Here is a 21672-nt window from a genome sequence, read left to right as displayed (position 1 = left end):
CAGAAAGAGGCAGAGGTGAAATATGACCTTAATATTTGGCAACGCACGACATTTGGCATCGCACTAGTATGCTTCTGAGAAAAAGTGGGCGCCGACAGAGAATATTCTTAAAATTAGGCACAGCCTGTAGAGCCATTAGGCATCAACAGTCTGCTCCAAGAGGCCACTGGACTTAACCGGAAGTTTCTCCACAGCAGAACGGTACATGCCCAACACCCCCTGCAGCAGCGCTCGGATCAAAGCGAAATTAACTGTAACTGCAAATGGCGTTTTCACCCGGGTGAATATAGATCTGCCGTTTCTCTGTAGTGAGATTCAGCCTGTAATATCCCGGTAATCTGATCTCGCGTGAAAGAAAGTGCGCACATGCCATAGCAATGTGGGGCAGTTAATCCATCAGAGTACAACAAGGCAAGTCGCAGTGAATGCCATAGCAATGTGGGGCCGTTAATCCATCAGAGTACAACAAGGCAAGTCGCAGTGATGGTTAGCACACAGACTGTGCACTCCCTAAAGAAGGCACGGACGCCAATCTGATAACAACAACAACAACAACAACAACAAAAAAACACAAAAGAAGAAAAAAAACTAGCAAAAAATAAAATAAAACGAGACACGGCCTGCCGGCCGTGAAAGTACAGCCGGCCGGCCGTGAATAATTAGGGGAGGAGCAGCCAGGAGAGAGCAGGAGCGGAGGCGCCAAGCTGGGGAAAAGATGGCTGGCGATTTGATAATGTGCACGCGCATTTTAGCTCAATGCGCTTGCGCATTGACCTAAAAGCGCACGGGCACATCATCAAATCGCCAGTCTAGTTAAACTCTGTTTAAGCCCCTATAGTCTCGCTCCGCTCAATGCGCATTCGCATTGACAGGCGAGACCTAAAAAAGGGTGTTTTACTTCTGCCTCCCTCCAAAACAAGCATTGGCAAATCTGCTAGGCATAGCTCGTGTGACTTTGCCACCAATTATCTTAGAAAAAAGACTGCATAATTAAGAAAAATGTTTAAAACAGTATGGAAGTTGAGTAAGACCACTTTGCTAAACAGACTGCATTAACCAATTTACACTATACGTACCCTGAAGGACGAGTGGAATGAAAAGGGGTAGGAAAATAGTTTGCTTTGAAAGTGATTAACTTAAAAGGCATGCAAAGAAATGTTTCATAATATGCAAATTGCCAGTATTTTTAAGAAAATAGTTTAAGTAGCGTTCAGAAAGCGGACGTGTGCAAGCCTTTTCTTTGTGAACAAAAAAAAAAACGATAAATGCAACATAGGACCGCAAAATAAAACAAATGAACTGGTAGGTGGCAAGTAGTGCCGCCTCCTTTTGGCATGTTATGGCATCTAAACAGCAGCACTTCCTAAACAAAAAAAGATTCCTTGGCTATCAGTAAATACGTGACACAGTAAACCAATACAATGACATTGGGTGTCAGTTACAAGCTTTGCTTCATGTTTCATCTGCAGTGTAACAAAAGAGCTGCAGGATGCCTCTTCACCAAAACTGATCAAAGTAAACACTCCTGTAACAACTTGACTGAAGGACAGCCCCTTTGAGCAATGCACACCAAGAAAACCCGCATGAAGCCAATGGCTCAAGGCCGCTGACGGAACTCCATTTTATCTCTGCGCTACTCCTTTATCGTTTTTTCAGAATTAATGGTCTGATTTCCTTCAGTCCAGTATAACTGAAACCAGAAGGTAGTTTTATTCCCCAATAGGGCCTTCAAATGCCCACTTGGGTCTGTCTCATTTCTTAGCTGGTAGCAGTTACGCATGTCACAAGCTAGGTAAGAGGAGGTTCAACTTAAGTCTTCTGCTTGGCCTTCTAGCTGCACCATTTAGCCATATGAATATAAGAGGTGCAGACAAAACAAATAATAAAATGTACAGTGGTGGCTGTTGCCACTCTGGAAGCTCACGGGAGAGACCATGCACTAGTATCCCAGATCCATCCCCAAGCAAAAAGGAGGAGCATACCATGGCTGATGCTACAAAGCCAACATAATAACCAGGGTTGCCCCCAGACTGTTCTCCAGAAGGATGTCCTACTCCCCAGAAGCCTAAAAAAATAACCACCCAATGCTGGAAGTGCCTTTTCTATTAAAATGATCACTTCCAGACATGCAACGGTCATGTGAGCGGATGCAGACACTGCGGTTTCAACCTGTTAGGCCTCATTTTCATTAATGCAAATAAAGAGCTATAATAGCAAAAAGGCTGTCCCTACGTAAAAGTATGCAGCTGGGGCCACTTCGTTTTATAAAAATGTTTAAGAATGTACGTATGCAAGATAAGTAAATTACAGTTATTTTGAAAGCGCAAGTGCTGACAGCAATTTGCTGCCTAGCCCTCCAGAATAAATATAAATGGGACAAGGGTGTAGGGGACATTTGTGGAGTGGACATTGGTGGAGTGTGTGGGGAAGAAAATTATTAAGTAGGGTAGGAGTGCGGAGGAGAGAAGCATGCTGGTTGGCATGCTGGTTGGAGAGCAACTTGGAGCTCGGGGGAGAGTCGCACACAAGGGAGACTACTACAAAACTCATGCCCTCTCGTGAGTGCTTAAGCAAAATGAGAAAAAATGGTGTTCCCTAGAAGGACACTAAGAGGATATGCTCCAGGGAAAGGATAAACGCAATATGTACTAGCAGGCCCTCGAATAAGAAGCAAAAAAATGACTGACCGTAAAGCAAACCAGTAGTAAGCAATGTGTGAGCTTTAAGCCAGATGCAAGTTCTTGGATGGCGGACCATAGGCTCGACCTACAAAAAGTCGCTTGCTAAAGTCTGGTGAAATAATTGTAAATTAAACTATATTCCATGGGAGGGACAAAAACAAGCAAAGTCCTAGAATAAGAATTAAGCAAATGAGATTAACAAAACCATTATTATTCAATGGGCTGACCCAAAGCGCACAAGTATTGGTATTGTACAAAATAGGCCTTTTGACACCAGTTAAAGCTGGCTGTAGGAGGGACCTATTGAGATTCCGCTAAAAAGTAGAAGTTAATAGATTTACGTTATCTCAGCTGCTGTTTAATAAGGTCTCCTAACATACCACTGTTTTTTAAAGTTATGTTGCGTGTTAATATTCCGTGCACTTTGATTTCAGTCATCTCTTAAAATATTGGATTGTTTATAAATTGTTTGCTATTGACTGTAGTTCAGTGCTTTACCTTTTTTTTCAACATTTAAGTGTGCTAGAGGTTTAAATTTGAGACTTGCATGTAAATGTTTAGGCTGGGTCATGTTCTGAAACTTCAGTCGTCCTTTTACCCTGATTGCTGCTTTCTATCATGGCAGAGGATGAAATTTCTACTGCTGCAGCAGAAGTATCTAGAATATCTGGAGGATGGCAAGGTTTTGGAGGCTCTTCAAGTTCTACGCGGAGAATTGACGCCACTGAAATACAATACAGAACGTATTCATATCCTCAGTGGGTAAGAATCTACTTCTGCTTTCTCAAACTTGGAGCTCTAAATGTTTTGCTGTATTGGATATTTTTCTTATTCGAACAACCTTCTGCTTTTGTAGTTTGAAGTAAGAAATCTGCTGTACTACTATATTTGTGACTTTTCACGTGTGCTAGAGCGCAGAGGGAAAAGGTGTGTATTTTTTTTATTTTTAAATACATAGAACCCTTGACTGGGTATCCCTTTGTATTATCTTCATTGTCTGATCTTTCATTTCTTTGACTGGCATCATTACACTTGTCATTTTCAAACATTTTTGAAGAATTTGTTGTGGAGATTCAAACTGTTTTACTGCATCATCAGGTAAAGTTACTCTGTATTCTTTGCCTGTCTCATCATGCTTTTATAGTGTTGTTGTCTTCTCCAGTCTTTTTATGTACTTGTCAAGCCATTGTGTTAACCTTTACTTTTCATTTGTGAGTTGCTGTTAGTGAGAAGTCTGGTCCCTGTTAGCCATTTTACAAAGGTTTAAATCTAAGCTATCTGGCACATTCTGAGTAAATCTGTGAATCCTGTATGAATTATGAGTGAGGAGCCCATCAGTATTCCAAAGCTGCCATGAGCTTGGTTAAATTACCATCAATTTCCTGACTCTAGCTAGCAAACCACGCCGATGTATGGTTCTGGTGTAGATGAGTGAGGAGTCAGATGTAGCTGTTACTATGGTACCTGTCCCCCTTGAACTTGAACATCAGATCACAGTGATTCATGATCTTGTACAATTTAGGTATAAATGCTTCAGCTTGGGGTGGAGGGGCAGATGAAGAAAGAGCTTCTTCAAATGGGCGATGTAGCTGAGGAGGCAGCAGCATAAAGCTCAAATACGAAGATTGGATGTGTACCATAGACCATAACGATGCATATTGTCAAATTCTAATTGCCTGGGAATCTGCACCATTGTTTTTTTGCATATGGGAGAACCCGGTTTGCTCCGTGCATAACACTCTTACCAAGACTGCAGTGATGTATGGTTCTCTCGTAGGATGAAAAGACTACAATGGCCCTCTCCAGGTTCACGTGTCCGAAGGAGGTGTCTTACTATTCCAGTCCTAAACTTTCCACCTAAACCCCAAGTCTAAATAATGATTAAGTACGGTGTCTGTTTCATGAACTGAAGTTAGCACGTATGCTTTGGAAATTTCTTAGCTTTTTTCATATTCATGCCACTATTTTAGTCAACCTTAATTTAGTATTTTTTAACCAAATTTAGTTTTACATGTTTATTTTTATTCTTTCAATGATGGTAAAACACTCAATAGTAACATGTATTCTGTTGGATACATCTGCCTGTGGATTCCTCACCTTATGATTCCGCACCTTATGAATACCCCCCGCGCCAGCATTCCACGGAAATTCTTTCCTAGCTTTCCCACGTCGATGAGGACGTCCCAATACCAAGGCTCCGCTCGCGAGACCGTATGACATCATCTGAGCCATAAGAGGACCTCGTCGGCGTGCTGATGTCAGTTCCCTTTTTTCTGCGCTGTCTACGCGTAACGGTTTTTCTAGGGGCTCTCCATTTTCTTTGAAGAAAACTTTGTTTCCTTGTTGATTTATGATGGCTACTTCCAGGAAGACTGGGTTTAAACCCTGCAGAGAGTGTGGCGGGCATATGTCGATTACGGACCCACATGAAGATTGCTTCTGGTGCTTATCCTCTGATCAGGACGTCTAAGAATGCCGAAGCTGGGGGGCGGAGCTAGCAGCCGCGGAAAATGGCCGCATAGTCCCGGAGCTCCGTCGACACCATCGTACTATCCTTTAATATCCTGCAGTTACCCACGATCTGCGTCCCCCCTTCCCTCCCTCAGTGTCGCGGAACATCAGGGGACCTGATTGCCCGACGTGAAACGGATCCATCCAACCCCGGCGGAGCGGGCGGGCTGCCTCCGCTGGGACCCCTGGAAGGCCTGCGATCCACGGCCTCAAGTTGCTACGTGCCCGCGTTGCGTGCTGCGACGTGCGGCAGAGTCTGAGCAGCAGCGCCGCCGGCTGTCGGGGCCCTCTGCCGGGCTCAGGGAGGTGTCAGAGGCGTGGACGAGGGGAGCGCGGCCAACATCGCCTACACAGCGGACCCGACCTTCGCCATCCCCCACGGTGAGAAGTCGGGTGGGGACGGAGCGCAGGCGCGACCTACCCTGTTCCGGGGGCGCCAGGGACACACACAGCGGACTTCGCGGACTTTGTTTGCGGGGGGAGGAGTGTAGTAACTCGCTTTCTCCCCCCCTCCTCCTACCCATCCAAGGTGCCCTGGTCAGCTCACTCAACCCGAACTCGGCCCCTCTCCTTGGGCCCGCGCACCTCCCCCGCTCTCCCGCTGCTCCTTCACCGCGAGGCCTGGGCCTCGCAGCATTACTAGCGGCGGTTGTACTGTCTGGTGGTTGCTGACCTGCCGCTTTGGCCTCTCTCCTGAAACTCCCTGAAGGGCTGCTCCAGTGGCTTACAGACGGCGGACTTTGGTTTGGCGGCCACCATCCCCTTCGCGCAAAGGCGGGAGCATAGCAGGAACCTGCACACCATGGGGAAGGGAGACAGGACTCAGAGCAAACTCCCCTTCTCACAACGGAGAGTCCAGGTGCTGAGCCCTCAGGCACACCAGGATGAGGTTCCGCCTGCGGGTGAACGCCCAGAGGACCACTCGGAGATCAAAACAATGCTCCGCTCCATGGAACTGAATATTCAGACGAATATTACGGCGCTGGGGACCAAAATGGACGCCATGTCATACAGGATGGACCGCATGGCGGAGCGCCTCGACAAACACACCGAGAGGCACGACATGGCGGAAAGGCGCATCACGGAGGTGGAGGAGGCCCAGACAGACTTGGATACCGCGAGACGCCGGGCGGATGAGTTGATCAAGACCCTTCAAGACAAGACGGAGGATTTAGAGGCACGGACACGTCGCTGCAACCTTCGCATCCTTGGCCTGCCGGAGACCACTCAGACTGGGAGAATGGAGCTGTTTGTGGAAAACCTGCTAACTAACCTGCTCGGAGAAGGAGTGTTCTCATCCATGTTTGTGGTCGAACGTGCTCATAGGTCGCTAGCCCCACGTCCTAACCCGGGTCTTCCTCCGCGGCCAATTATTGCAAAGCTGTTGAATTACAGAGACAGGGACACGGCACTTCGGTTGGCACGGTCCAAGGGAGTTCTACAATACGAGGGCTCGACGATTTCCATCTTCCCTGACTTCACGGCCCGGGTTCAGGAGGCGCGCAAGCACTTTGCGCCACACAAGAAACGACTCAGGGACATGGGCCTGGATTATGCCATGCTGTACCCGGCCAAGCTGCGTGTGAATAGGCAGGGACACTCGCACATCTTTACGGACCCTGCAGAGCTGCAAAAGGCGTTGAAGAAATGGGCTCGAGACAAGCCGGCAGAGCAGGTGGACGTTCAGGAAGAAGACGATCAGCAACGTGGGGACAACCAGGAGTAACCCGGCTATGGCCGCACTATGGTACTGTGCTCTACCATCTGATCCTTTTTTGAGGTTGAGTTGACTCGGGGTGATCCTGATTCGATGACACTGTTCACTGCCGAGTTGCTGCGGATAAGAGGGTGTGGGCGGCGGGTACGATTATGGTTCACTGTTGTGGTTAGACTGCACCCACTGTGACTGTTGCTCTCTCTGCTCATTATTGCTGGATGGGTGATGGTTGCGACAATGGGGGTGTGGGTGGGGGGGGGGGGAGATGTCCCTGGCATTGCTGGGGATATGTAGACTGTTTATCATTGATTTGACGGGGTGATCCATGCTTGATGGTGTGCGGCGGGGGGTGGGGACTCAGGAAAACAGAGTTTGGTCTTCCTAGACAAGCCTGTAGTGGCTAGCTACCTTTCGCCCACGAGCCGTAGGCTATGGGGTTTCTGGACTTGTGGTTGGGGAGGGGCGGGTGGGATGGGGACCTGAGTGACCGAGTTGGGGGGGGTCAGCTGTGGGAGGAGGGTGGATTGTTGGGGTTTGTTTTTGTCTTTGTATGGTTCTTTTTGTTTTCGATTGAACATGTGCTTTGCCATTCTGTGCGGGAACCTCCCTATATGCACGCGGATATTGCTCCCCTTCCGTTTCTCCGGCTTGATTGTATAGCTGCAGTTACTGCAAATCTATTCTGTGACTTTATTATCTTCTGCCATGGCGGGTGGGGCTGACACTTCCGAGCTCGCGGCACTGAGCGAGCCGGAACCTGCACACTTAAGAGTCTTAACTTGGAATGTACGGGGCCTAAATGACTTCAGGAAGCTTCGTAAAGTCCTCAGTTACCTGCGCAGACATCATATAGATCTTGCATTGTTACAGGAAACACACTTGCCTTTGACTAGCAAAATGCTTCTTCATAAGGGTCTTGTGGATTGCAGTGTAGCTTCTGGGTTCACAACTCACTCGAGGGGGACTCTTATCTGGGTTAACCCAGGCTCCAAACTAACACTGACACCCCTGGAAGTTGACACCGAGGGCAGATATGTCCTCTGCAGATGCAAGGGCAGGGGTCTTGATTGTATGGTAGTTAATGTGTATGGCCCTAACTTTGACTCCCCGGAGTTCTACACGACATTGGTACAGAAATGCGAGCAGTATGAATGCACAGGGATGCTCTGGGGTGGGGATTTCAATCTGGTTCTTGACCCGATGTTGGATAGGTCTGCGGGACCACATAGAAACCCGTCGGCAGCGGCAGAGGTGCTGCAGACTGCAATGACGCGCCTGGATTTACTTGATGTTTGGCGGCATAGGCACCATTCCAGAGGGGGCTACACGCACTATTCCTCGTACCACGAAATACATACAAGAATTGATTACTGGCTAGCGTCGCGACCTCTGGCTTGCAGGGTAAGGGACTGTCTGATTCTGCCCCGCACACTTTCGGATCACTCTCCTCTCCTCATGCTTCTCGAACTGCCGACGCCCCGTCTCCCCCCTTTCACGTGGCGCTTTCCCCCCTATTCTTTACTAGACGAAGTTTTTCGGGGTGAACTCGCAGAGGAGATCCAAAACTTCTTCGACATCAACTTGGGCTCCGTGGATGACTTCCAAACGCTGTGGGAGACATTCAAGGTATATGTGCGCGGTGTTGCCATGGCCAAACACTCCAGCGTCCTAAAATCCATCAGGCAGCGGCTCCAACTCCTGGAAACACGCCTGACAGAGCTGGAGCAGAGGCTGCAGGCTAGCCCTGACGAGGAAACACTAGTCACTATTAAACAGCTAGTAACGGAATACAATGAGGAAGCCGATAGGGAGGTCAAACACTTGGGCAAATATGCTACTGCTCGCGCTTATGGCGAGGGTGGGAGACCCGGATCCCTTCTGGCCAACATGGTTCGCAGCGAAAGGCGACAGCTTGCAGTTGGCGAGTTGCTGTCAAGTACGGGTGAGCTCCTGACTGACGAAGAGAAGATTCTAGAAGAGTTTCGACTGTTCTATTCAGCTCTTTATGAGGCTAAAACCACCGGCATGGATGGGGCAATAGATGACTATTTAGACTTTGTCGAAATGCCACAGCTATCAAACACGCAGAGAGAGTTTCTGATGATGCCTATTCAGAGGGAGGAGATCGTTGATGCCCTGAATAGCATGAGCACGGGCAGTGCTCCGGGAGCCGATGGGCTTACGGTCGGCTTCTACAAGGCCTTCGGGGACCTGTTGGTTCCCTACCTGTCGACTCTGTTCGACGGCATATGTCAGGACGGCTGTATGCCGCCGACCATGCGAGAGGCACTCATTATTACCCTCCTTAAACCGGGAAAGCCCCCGACAGAACGGAGCTCATACCGCCCGCTCTCGTTGATAAACGTCGATGCCAAGCTATACGCCAAAGTCCTGGCGACACGTCTTGCTCTCTTAATCCCGGAACTAGTTGCTCCCGAGCAGGCTGGCTTCATCCCCACCAGGAGTCTTACCTACAATATACGCACTGTACTGGGGACAATGCAACATGTAAAACCGGAGAGTAGGGCGCTAGCTGTATTTCTTGACATGGAAAAGGCGTTCGACTCTGTTGAGTGGCCCTTCATGATCAGAGTGCTGCGGAAGCTGGGCCTGGGAGAACCCTTCCTGCAGATGATAGGTGCGTTATATTATGAACCATCGGCTAGAATTCGCCTAGGCAACAGAGTGTCGGACGCCTTCGCAATACGCAGAGGCACCAGGCAGGGCTGCCCTCTATCACCACTGCTGTATGCACTCGTGGCTGAACCTCTAGCGTGCGCACTGAGGGAATACCATAGTCTCGAGGGAATCAGTTTCCCTACGTACAAGATCTGCATATCCACGTATGCTGACGATACCCTCCTCTATGTTAGGGACCCAGAGCTCAATCTTTCTTCTGTGTTGCGGGAGGTAGTCCAGTTCGGAGCGTTATCGGGACTGAAAGTTAACTGGAGCAAATCCGTCGCGTTTCCGCTGACCCCGGCTACGAGTAAGTTCGAGATGGACTATCCGCTACAGTGGTCGGAAGATCCGGTTCGGTATCTGGGCATACAGTTGCACCCGGACCCAGACGTACTAGTGAGGGAAAACTATGGGGTGGCCTATTCCAAACTGTCTGACGATATCGAAAGGTGGTGCAAATTACCGTTCTCCCTCTCAGACCGCATTGCCCTGATGAAAATGATAGTGCTGCCCCGGTTCCTGTTTTTGTTCAACACCATCCCGGTGACTTTACCGAAGGTTTTCTTTAAGACGCTGACCCAGGCTCTCACGCGGTTGGCCTGGGGGGGCAAGCAACCGAGGATACAGTGGCAAATCCTAACACTCCCATTTGAACAAGGAGGATTAGGTGCGCCTGACCTAGAGAGATACTATAGGGTTGCGCAAGCAACACATTTGCACACATGGACTCACGGGGATCGTAACATCCCCCACGTGATACTTGAAACCCTTTTCGCCGCCCCTCTCCCCACTCCGGCCACAGTGTTTGAACCGACCTCGCGCCGGGTTGGTGCATTGGATTCGATAACAGCGACTAATCATGCGTGGCACTCTTTGGCTCGGAGTCACGGACAGGATCTTTTGTATTCCCCACTGGTCCCAATTGACTGGGCCGTGTGGCTCTCACCTCTACGGGAGAAGGGGGTCCTATGCGCGCTTCGACAATTGGGCATCCTCAAACTGGGAGACCTTTTCAAAGAGGGCACAGCGATCACCTGGACACAGCTGGCGCAGTCAAGGCCGCCTGCCACGCTACTGCAGCGCTTCCATTTCCACAGACTTCGCGCGGCATTACGGGACATGTTGGGCGCGACCATGCAGGAGCCTCCGGAAACCCCGGAACTGACGTACGTTATCAAGACGCCATCCCCTAGTCACCTGGTGTCCAGGCTGTATCGAATAGGCCAGCGTAGCGGCCAACACGCTATCTCCAAAGCCCGATCGGCATGGCAACGGGATCTGCAGACAGAAATAAGCGACTCTATGTGGGAATACTGCTGCCGCAATACCAGAAAGGTTTCCATGAACGCTCGACATAGACTTATTCATTTTAAATTCCTCCAAAGAGTGTATTACACCCCTGAACGCCTACATAGGTATGGCCTCCGACAATCAGCGGAGTGCGAGCGCTGCCACTCCCCAGTAGCGGATTTCATGCATCTTGCGTGGACATGCCCGGGCATCAACAGATTCTGGGCTGACGTTTTTGGGGAGCTGTGCACCATACTGGAGACTGAGTTACCGGTAGACCCGGCGCTGGCGCTCCTGGGACATTCTAAAATTCTCCCACCGGCGATGCGCCGCCTTGCAGACCTGGGACTCATAATGGCCCGTCGACTGGTGGCGCGTTGTTGGATGCGAGGTCCTCTCCCGACCAAAGATGGATGGTCCAGAGATATGCTATACGGGTGCACTCAGTCACAGCTTTATAGCGAGCTTCTACCCCCTCGCAGCAGACCGAAAAATTTCTGGGACCAGTACCTAACACATTCTACCAAAAAGTCTGACGCGGATTCGGGGCATGAGGAGGAGGAGAATCCGATAGGAGAGGAGGACACTGAGGCTCAGGGCTCTATACTTGGTGTTTAAGTGCTTAGTGGAGATCTGGACGAGTAGCCGGCTGAATCTCCGGGGGCGATGGGAAGAACTTCCTAGTGTGTCCTTTCACCGCTGTTTCCAGTGTGTTACTTGCAGGGCGGGTTGCCACAGTACACAGGGGGCTCAGAGGTTTGGAGCGGGGGGAGGGTATGTCACGTCTGGGAGGGCGGGTAGGGTGGAGGCATAGGTTTGGAACTCACGCAGAGGCAAGCACAGGGGTAGTTAGGGGGGGTAGGGGGTAAGTTCAGGAGGGGTGGTTGTGAGAGAAGTTATACGCTAGTTTTCAGGGGACGGACAGACATTCCACACCAACACACATGTCACACAATGGGACTGGGTGGGCTCCAAAAGAGGGGGCGAGGTTAGGGAGGGTAGGTCATGGAACTTAGGGTATGTGTGCTCAAACAGTGGAGAAGGGGCAGGGTGTCCATTGTTCTCTGTGGAGCCCCTGCTCCGTTGACCTGCCGATTCTACCATGATGATCTTGTATTTTCCTTACATTGCTGCCGGCCTCCGGGTTGTAGGCATGGAGCTGTGTGTATGTACTGTCACTGAATAAAAGTTTATAACCCCAAAAAAAAAAAAAAAAAAAAAAAAAAAAAAAGAATGCCGAAGCTGCAGGAAAATGAATCTTAAGGCTATTAAAGAGCGTGAAGCTAGGCTGTTTATGGCCAAAGCCAAAAAGGAGAAGAGGGGTCTAAAGAGGGCAAAGTCTTAGTCTTCCCATACATCGAAGTCCAGTAAACATAAGAAGTCTAAGAGGAGACATGGCTCTCGGCACCGTTCTTCGAAGGCCAGGGCTTCGAGATTGCGGTCGCCGACCCCAGCTGAGAAGTTACGAAGAAAGGACTTTGTTTCTCCATCTCCTCGGGTCACGCAGGTTCCATCTCCGGGGTCGCCTGCTTCGAAAGGTTCTGCGCTGCATGAAGGCTCTCCGACTCTAGCGATGTCTCCGGCGCCTAGGGAGTCGCCACCAGTCCGGGTGGCTTCACCTGTGCGGGCGCCGTACCCGGCTCTGCAGCCTCCAGTTAGACCTCGGGTGGTTCCACTTCAGGAAGGTACGGATCCATATCCTGCTTTTCCTGCTCCTGGGTCAGACTCTTTGCATTTTCTTAATGCGATGTTTATGCATTTTCTTAATGCGATGTTTAGCATGTTCGCCAGGGCCTCTGCTCCATCCGGTGCGCCTTTGGGCTCTGTGGGTCCTTTGGCCTTTAACTTGGGTGTTCCTCACCTGCACCCTTTCTGCCATTCTTGCCGTCGACTCTGGCTTGGCATTTTCTGGCACGAGGTCCTCCACTCCGGCTCCTTTGACTCCTTCGATTGTTTAGTCCGCTCCGCCTCGAGTTCGATCGACATCGAGATTCGAAGCTGAGGCTCCTCCGACGTCGTTGATGTCTTCAACGGCGCCGCGTGTGGCACGGCCAACGTCGATTCCTAAACAACTCTCTAGAGAGAGGCGCAGAGGCTCTTTGAAGAGGAGGAATATGTACAGAATCAGGAGGAAGGACAGATTGAGGAGTGTATGGATGAGTTTGAGGGCCTACATGAGGCCAGTGATTTGGATACTTCTCCCGAGTATAATCTCCCATCTGCGAAGGCTGGGGTTGTGCAAGACATTGCTCCTTATCATGTGGTCATAAGGAAAATAGCTGATTTGCTTGGTCTGCAGCTTCCCTCAGCTGAGGTGTAATCTAATATCCTTACGTTGCTTCCCTTTACAGATGCTTTGACGGAACCAATAATGGAGGTGTGGCAGAAGCCTTTGTCTGCTCCTGCGGTTTCTCGTTCCATTTCTAGAAGGTACAGGCCTGTTCCTGGGGTCCAGCTTTTTTGTCTTCACATCCTACACTGGAAAGTTTGGTTGTCCAGGCTTTTTGTTCGAAGCAATCTTCTGGTGCTTTCCCTACCATTCTTGGTGATAGGGATTCTGAAAAAATGGAGCAGGCGGCAAAGAAGGTGTTCTCTTCTGCAAGTATGGCTCTTAAATCCACTAATGCAACCTGTCTTCTTTGAAGGTATATCCATGCTTTGATGGACTCAGTCATGCAGCTAGCTCCGAAGTTGCCTGAGGAGGATCGATCTAATTTCTTGGAAGTCCTGTCTGATTTTCAGGCTGCGGAGCGTCAGGTGATTCAATTGGGTCTGGACACTGCTAACTCCGTGGCTCGTGTGATGTGGTCTTCTGTATGGGCAAGGAGACAGGCCTGGCTTCGGTCGTCTGGTTTCTCACTTGATGTTCTGGCGACTTTGCTGGATTTGCCCTTTGATGGGCCAAAACTCTTTGGTTCAAAGGCGGAATGGACTCAGCCTTGGAGTGTTTTAAGGACAGCAGGGCTACTGCAAGGTCTGTGGGCCTCCAGGTGCAGTCCAGAGGATACGGCTACAAGCGGTATCATGGATTTGGGAGATCTGCTTCCTTTCGTGGCTGCCAGCAATCTCTACAGGGCCAGGAACAGCAGAATCCATTGTACAAGTCGTACAGAGGGAAGACTAAGAGGCCTCAGGGGAGCAGCTTTACAACAATCCTCCTCTACTTCCCCCTCCCCCCAACGTTGGTACATCAGGAAAGCAGTTCTAGATCTCCCATCTTGGAACATGTTGGTCCGGTTGGAGGTCAGGTGTCCCTCTTTCTACAAGAATGGAGACTGATCATGTCAGATCGTTGGGTCTTGAATCTTGTAGAGAATGGGTACGCCCTTCCATTTTTGGAGTTTCCTCCTCCTTACCCTCCTCTCAGGGTTGTTGCTCAGAGGACCACTTACTGCTTTTACAGCAGGAGGTTCTTACCTTGCTACAGAAAGGTGCGATAGAGGTGGTTCAGGAGCAGGAAAGGGGTCCGGGTTGCTACTCCCGGTATTTCCTGTTCCCCAAAAAGGATGGTCGCTTAATGCCAATCCTGGGCCTCAGGATTTTGAACTTTTACCTCAGACAGGAGAAGTTCAAAATGTTGACCTTGGCTCAGGTTCTTTTTGCGCTGCAACAGGAAGACTGGATGGTATCCATCGATCAACAGGATGCGTATTTTCATCTTCCCATCCTGAGGTCGCATCTGGAGTATCTCCGGTTTACTGTAGGGTCGCAACATTATCAGTTTGCGGTTCTTCTGTTTGGTCTCACTTCCGCACCTCGAGTCTTTACAAAGGTGACGGTGGTGGTAGCGGCTAATCTCAGAAGGTCGGGGGTTCCTGTTTTTCCCTACCTGGACACCTGGCTGTTGAAAGAGGAGTCTCCAGAGTTTGTTTCGTGCCACTTGCAGGTGACGGCTCATCTGTTGTTCAAATTGGGTTTCTCAATAAATGTACCCAAATGTCACCTGGTTTCTTCTCAGCGCCGCCTGTTCATAAGCAATACTGGACACTTCTGTGTGTCAGGCATACCCTCCTCCGCAGAGGATTCTCAACATTCAGGAAAGGAATCCTTTATTTCACGATGGAGCGGTTGTTCCAGTCTTGAACGTCCTTTACCTGCTCGGTCTGTTAGCTTCCTGCATACTGTTGGTCAACCATGCACACTGGCACATGAGGGCACTCCAGTGGTGCCTTGGCAGGCAGTGGTATCAGTACAACTGAGATCTTGGGAAGAAGATCAGAATCTCCAGAGAAGCTGCAGTGGAGCTGACTTGGTGGAGTGTGCAGGGTAACCTGCCTCAAGGAAAGCCCTTTCAGTCTCCTCCGCCGGTGGCCACAGTGAGCACAGATGCCTCCACTCTAGGGTGGGGTGCTCATCTGGGGGATCTGGAGGTCATAGGTCTTTGATCTCCAGAGGAAAGGTTGCGTCATATCAACCTGCTGGAATTGCGGTCAGTTTGTTCAGGTCCTGACTGACAACACTACTGCGATGTGGTACATCAACAAACCGGTAGGTGTAGGGCCGTATTGGCTCTGTCGAGAGGCTCTGCGTCTCTGGTCCTGGGCTCAGGACCATCAGATTTGTGTGTTTGCCAATCATCTGGCCGGTGTGCTAAATGTACGTGCGGACAGACTCAATCTGTGTTACTCGGGCCGATCACAAGTGGCGGCTTCATCCGGAGGTGGTCCATCGCATCTTTCAGATGTGGGGGTCTCCTCAGTTGGACCTGTTTGCTACTCACGAGAACGTGCACTGCCCGTTGTTCTGCAGTATCCGAGGCAGGGAGCGTTGGGTGACGCGTTTCAGATAGATTGGAGCTCTCAACTCCTTTACGCCTTTCCTCCCATACCCTTAATTCCTCGGGTTCTGAGGAAGATTCGCCAAGACTGGGCCCAAGTTATATTGATCACCCTGAATTGGCCAAGAAGGGTGTGGTACACAGATCTACTTCACCTCTCATAGCACCCGCTGCTCCGTCTCCCTTTCAGGGCAGACCTCCTCTCGCAGGGGCAGGTTCTACACCCCCACCTATAGAGCTTGTACCATCATGCCTGGAGATTGAACGAGGCAACCTGAGTTCCTTCTCTCTCCTGCCGGATGTAGTGGATGTTATCTCATCGTCCAGGCGACACTCCACTAAGTCGGTTTACTCTTCCAAATGGTCCAAGTTTAAGTGGTGCGGAGAGAGCGAGAGACCATGACCCTTTGAAGACCTGTTTGTTTAAATTCTGGAGTTTTCACTTTCTGTAAAAAACAAAGAAAAGATTCCTTTCTGGGTAATTATTTCACAAGGTGACCATGAGGCCTATCCGTAGCAATTAGCTATATTTGACATTTGAAATTGACAAATTCAAGAAGTCAAGATTTAAGTCTCCACACTAGGTTATTTCTACTTTTTACTCAGTTTATTTTATAGAAATTCATATTTAGGCATACATTTTAAATACACATTGTAATTTAGCACTGTGGTGGTACTCTGGTACAGATATATATCTAATGGCTAACAATTCCGTGTTACGGTTATCTAACACAGAGTCACCACTATTATAGTATGCATTCAATATTTAATATACAGTAATACAACGAATCAAATAAAAGACATTTTTTCACAATTTAAAATAGTCCAAAGAGTCGACGCGTTTCGGTGCGTATATTATACTTGGTGAACCTTCATCAGGACAGAATAAGTTAAAAACAGGTTTACATCTTCTTTCTGAAAAAATGAATAGAATGCATATTATTAGTGCGGAATTCCTAGTTTGAGATTTTAACCTAGTGGTGGGCTTAATACTTCATATTTACAAGCGAATTTCCTTACTTTAAATTTAAGAAAAGGGTGTCCTTCGAGTGGTTTTCTGGGACGTGTTGTTCTTTAGTTTGTCTGGTAGCACGTGTTTATCAATTCACGGCCGTCAGTGATCTATAATCATAATTTCCTTTTAGTTATTTTTTACATTATTTATATTATCAATTCTCGGGTCAGTTACAATATGCTATGCTGCACTTACTTGTATAGTTTATTAAAAGCATATAATCAATGATGCGATATTGATGATGTCATCTCCAAGTGCCGTACTTTTCGTGAGGTCTGTGCTCCTCTATGTAGTCACGTGACAATACTCTTAAGTGGAGAGAATATAATGTATTTTTAGGAGCTGAGACATATTTAGGGAAATATTAGTATCCAACATGCCAGATTTATGCCTACCGATCTTGTAAATCGTGTCAGTTTTCAAGGCTTTTTGCTCATTGAGTTGGTAGTCCTGACGTTTCTAGAGTTTGTTGTCACTGCGCTTGCTTGCCTGAGACCAGCCTCGCTCCTTTTTTGATTTTTGAGAGCTATTCATGGGGCATAACAAACGTAAGGCATAGATATTAGTTTAGTATGGGCAGTTAGACGCTGTCTTATCCTCACAAACAATATTGACAGGTAGACACAGGCCATTATTGCCTGATGGTCTAATTCAAACTTTGGTCGCATTTATTTTAACCATTTAAAGCTGGGAAATGCGTGGGTATCCCCTTATGCTCCTTGTTCCCCATTTAAATTATCAGTGTCCTAATTCCTCATTTCAATTATGCAGGCACTCCTTAAGCTGTTTACTCTAAGAGTTGCCCCTGACATCTCGCTAACACTGCGAGCTCACTCCTCTACTAAACGGGAATGCTTTCATTACCCTCACTCGACTCCGCTACGTCTAACAGGGTGTTTCGGACGTTCTTACCTCTATTCTGGCTCGTAATCCCTTCGTGTGGTTGGCGTCCGCTTCACTGGAAATGACAACCACACGGAGGCTACTGAGTGCTATATATACCGTTGTTAATTGAATTATTGAATATTGGCGGCATTAATTAGATTTAAAGTGTGTCTGGTGTCAAACATCGCGGCCATTATTGTAGTTTTTTCATTATCGTTTACTTATCCCGGGTAAAAACTGACGGTGCACCGGAAGGGCTGAGTATTCACGGTGCACGGTGGCCATATTTGTAGTTTGTTGTCATTGCGCAACAACTACAAAAGCAAAGTTACTGGATACGAGGCTAGAAACATTGGAAGCCAAATTTATGTTGATTTCACGACGGCCATCGTTGTAGTTTGTTGTCAATGCGTAACTACAAGGATAAAATTCAGAAAACGGGATCGATAATTTTAAAAGCCAAAACCTAATTAAATAAGAACGGCCCATTTTGATATACCTGTGCACCTGCGCAAGTAATATATGTGTTTATCTTTTGTGCTCAAATTCTATGCGAAGCTAATCGCGCTCCGTGGTTTTCATTAATTATGGTTCGAAATTGCCATCGCATTTAGTGCTACCCTAGTAATACCGGGATGTATTGTATACAATACCTGGTGCCGGCGATTCTATGCGCACCATCTTGGAGGTATTTTTAATAATTATTTCTGCACATAGTATTAACCTTCATTTGTTACACTACCTGGTGCCAGCGATTCTATGCGCACCATCTTGGAGGTATTTTAATAATTATTTCTGCACATAGTATTAACCTTCATTTGTTGCACTGCGCATGCTGTGACAAGTATAATCACATTCACATTCTCTATGCAAAGCATTCTACTGTGATTCTGTATTCATTTCTAAAGCAGTAAATCTCAGTTTAACAAAAAAGGGCATACATGCATTTCATGAATGTTGTCAATGCAGATTTAGATACAGTTCATTTTTATACATCACTCATTTTGAAGAAGCGAAGAGAAAGGGCATGTGTCCTATACATTATTGCTGTCAAAAATAGATATCTATTGCTGTAATTATAGATGTCTATACCGTTTTAATGGCTGTTATACATGACTAATGTATCTGAGTCTAAACAATCAAGGCGTATATTACACAGTGCTATGCCATTAATACATCAATAACTCGAGCTGCAGCTTATAACCACGTTAGGCTATCAGCTCTGGAAATTCTTAACTGTCATCGAATACCTAGCAGTATCAGTTTATCCTGGTCATTATCTGATTATTTTCTCCCACTCTTCACGGTTGTTGAGCCCTTGGTAATAAGATTTAAATTTTGACATGTAGAACTGTTCTCTCAGTTTGCGCTTTTTGTTAGCATCTCCACCTCTCACAGAGACTTTGATTTTTTCAAGTATAAACCACTTTAGATCGTCTAGTTTGTGGTTTTCACTTTCTGTGGCACAGCAAGGTTGTGCTGTGGCCACTGTTAAGGGCTATTTGTTGGCTTTGTCGGCCTTTCTATGTTTGCCATGAGTTTCATTAAGGGTCTTACAAATAAGTTCCCTCCCACGCCTTTCATTATGCCTCAGTGGGATTTGAATCTCGTTCTTACCTTTTTAATGGATTTGAGCCTCTTCATACTTGCCAGTTGAGGCTTCTTTCTTTTAAAGCGTTTTTCTTGATTGCCATTACCTCGGCTAGGAGGGTAAGTGAGCTTCAGGCTCTTGGTTCGAAACCTCCTTTCTTGACCATTCATGCGGATAAGTTGGTTTTAAGGACCAAGGCTGCTTTCCTTCCCAAGGTGGTTACCCCTTTTCATATGGGACAGTCCATTACTTTACCTACCTTCTATCCTCCCCCCTCACCCTTCCAAGGAGGAGGAGAGACTGCATTGTTTGGGCCCTAAGCGCTGTCTGCTTTTACTTGGACCGGACAAGAGATCTGAGGATGGATGATCAGCTCTTTTGCGGACGCTTTCCAGATGGATCATCTTGTACATTAAGATTTGCTATGCCTTGGCCAAGAAGGAACCACCTAAAGGTATCGGAGCTCATTCCACCAGAGCTAAGTCTACTTCTTCTGCTTTGGCTAGAGGTGTTCCTGTTCTTTATCTGTAAAGCAGCAACTTGGGCCTCCCTCCACACCTTTGAAAAGCATTACTGCGTGGACTCTGAGGTTAGGAGGGATGGCCATTTTACTTGTTCTGTTTTGCAAGATTTTTTGGTCTAGTCAGGTGGACACCCTCCTCCAGGAAAGGTACAGCTTTGGGAATCTATTCAAAAGGTGAGGCATTCACAGGCAGATGTATCCATCAGAAGAACAAGTTACTTACCTTGGGTAACACTTTTTCTGGTGGATACAGTATCTGCCTGTGGATTCCTCACTGTCCCGCCCGCATCCACCTGTTTCTACTTTTTTTTTTTTTTGACATGGTGTCTTAATCATGTTTATATTTTAATAATGAGAAATGCTAATTCGGTTGCTATTTCTCTATTCCTTCATTGATTATGTATTTGTGGATTTATATATGGGTTTATATTTGGTATGCTATTTATGAAAATGTCTGTCTGCCCGTTTACCACGGTGGCACGGAAAAACTTGGTGGAACTGACGTCCGCGCGCCAACTAGGTCCTCTTATGGCTCAGATGACGTCCTACGATTTCGCGAGCTGAGCCTTGCTATTGTGACGTCCTCGTCGGCATGGGAGAGCTAGGAAAGAATTTCCACGGAATGCTGGTGCAGGGGGTATTCATAAGGTGAGGAATCCACAGGCAGATGCTGTATCCATCCAAGTAACTTGTTTGTTGCATTATTAAATAGTTTGTAACGTTTTTGTTTTGAACATTTTAAGGTGCGTTATAAGTAAAACGTTGTAAAACAATGTATTAAATTACTGTATGTAAGTATTTTTTCTAAATATATAATTTATTTTCTATTTTAAAAGTTCGTGAACATTCGTTTAATCTGTGCATTTTTTATTTTTTAAATGCATGGTTCAACTGTTATTGCTGACAAGCATCTTCTCTTAGCACATACCTCCAATTATGTAGTATCCTCGTTTGGAGAGATTTGATATTGTTAGTTAGTGACATACAGGCTTTAAACTAGTGTAGTAAGCTGGCTCTGTATATGATATATCAAAATGATATACATCATGCAAAGAATCCAGGTGTTCCCTTATGAGTGGACATGGGCTTGCTAAAGCAATCCAAGGTGCTCTTCTAGTGGGTAGTGTTGTCGCACAGCCTTAGGCTTATCAGAGGGGACTGTTGGGCATCTGCAAATACACACAATAGTCAATAAATGACACCTACGACTCCAGGAGAGCCACACAAATTCATAAAAATAACACATCTTTATATATGTTTAGGCACCAGAACCAATTCGATCAGGTAAGTAGGTTTTGCAATAGAAATACGTTTGTATTCAAAAGGTTAGCACTTGGTGCAATTTTTAGAAGCTGCAATGTTATTCTAAGGGAGGAAGAACCAGTACGGTGTTCAGGTGCAGTACAGTGACTTATGGGAACATCCCCCAGGAGTTAAGGTGGGTGGTGGGCAAGGTCCAAGGCAGCACCAGCAGAACACCACCATCGGCACTTGGGCTGCTGGGTGCAGGGATGCAAAATGGCGTTCGGCACCCAATGCAAGTATATGGAGAACAGTCTTCTCGTAAAGAAGCTGCAGGCTTTGACGGGGGTGGGGCAGTTGGGCTTCTTCACGGCCCAGGGGGGACGGGTGCATAGAGATGTCTTTAAGCGTCTGGTTTTACTTACCGGTGGCAGTCCAAGTAGATTAGGTATTTCACACTTCATTGCATTAGCAATCTGAGGGGGTTGTGGTCAGTTTGAACAAGGAAGTGAGTCCTACAAGTAGGGCCTCCGCTTCTTCAGTGACCAAACCACAGCAAAGGCTTCCCTTTCAATAGAACTCCCAACACTGCTCACTGGGTAGTAACCTCCTGCTAATGTAAGCAACAGTTTGGTCATGGCCATCTTTATTGGTTTGGAATAGGACCACTCCTATCCTGTTCAGAGCCATCTGTCTGCACTATGAACTGCTTTGTAAAATCTGGAGCTTTCAGAATGGGTGCTTTCTTCAGTGTCAAA

At 47.5% G+C, this 21672-nt stretch overlaps 1 protein-coding gene across 3 annotated transcripts in view; it reads left to right on the top strand.

Annotated features, from left to right (window-relative positions):
- The window catches only part of WDR26 (WD repeat domain 26), a 716351-nt gene that overhangs the window by 98127 nt on the left and 596552 nt on the right, over positions 1-21672 (top strand). For all 3 annotated transcript variants that reach the window (XM_078649852.1, XM_078649853.1, XM_078649851.1), the window contains exon 4: positions 3307-3443. In XM_078649852.1, the coding sequence (XP_078505978.1) occupies positions 3307-3443 (137 nt within the window). The remainder of the gene's footprint in view (positions 1-3306; positions 3444-21672) is intronic.

The sequence above is a fragment of the Lissotriton helveticus genome, chromosome 6 (genome assembly GCF_964261635.1).
Source record: "Lissotriton helveticus chromosome 6, aLisHel1.1, whole genome shotgun sequence".
Classification (NCBI taxonomy): Eukaryota; Metazoa; Chordata; class Amphibia; order Caudata; family Salamandridae; genus Lissotriton; species Lissotriton helveticus.
This window is presented reverse-complemented; position numbering and strand designations above follow the sequence as displayed.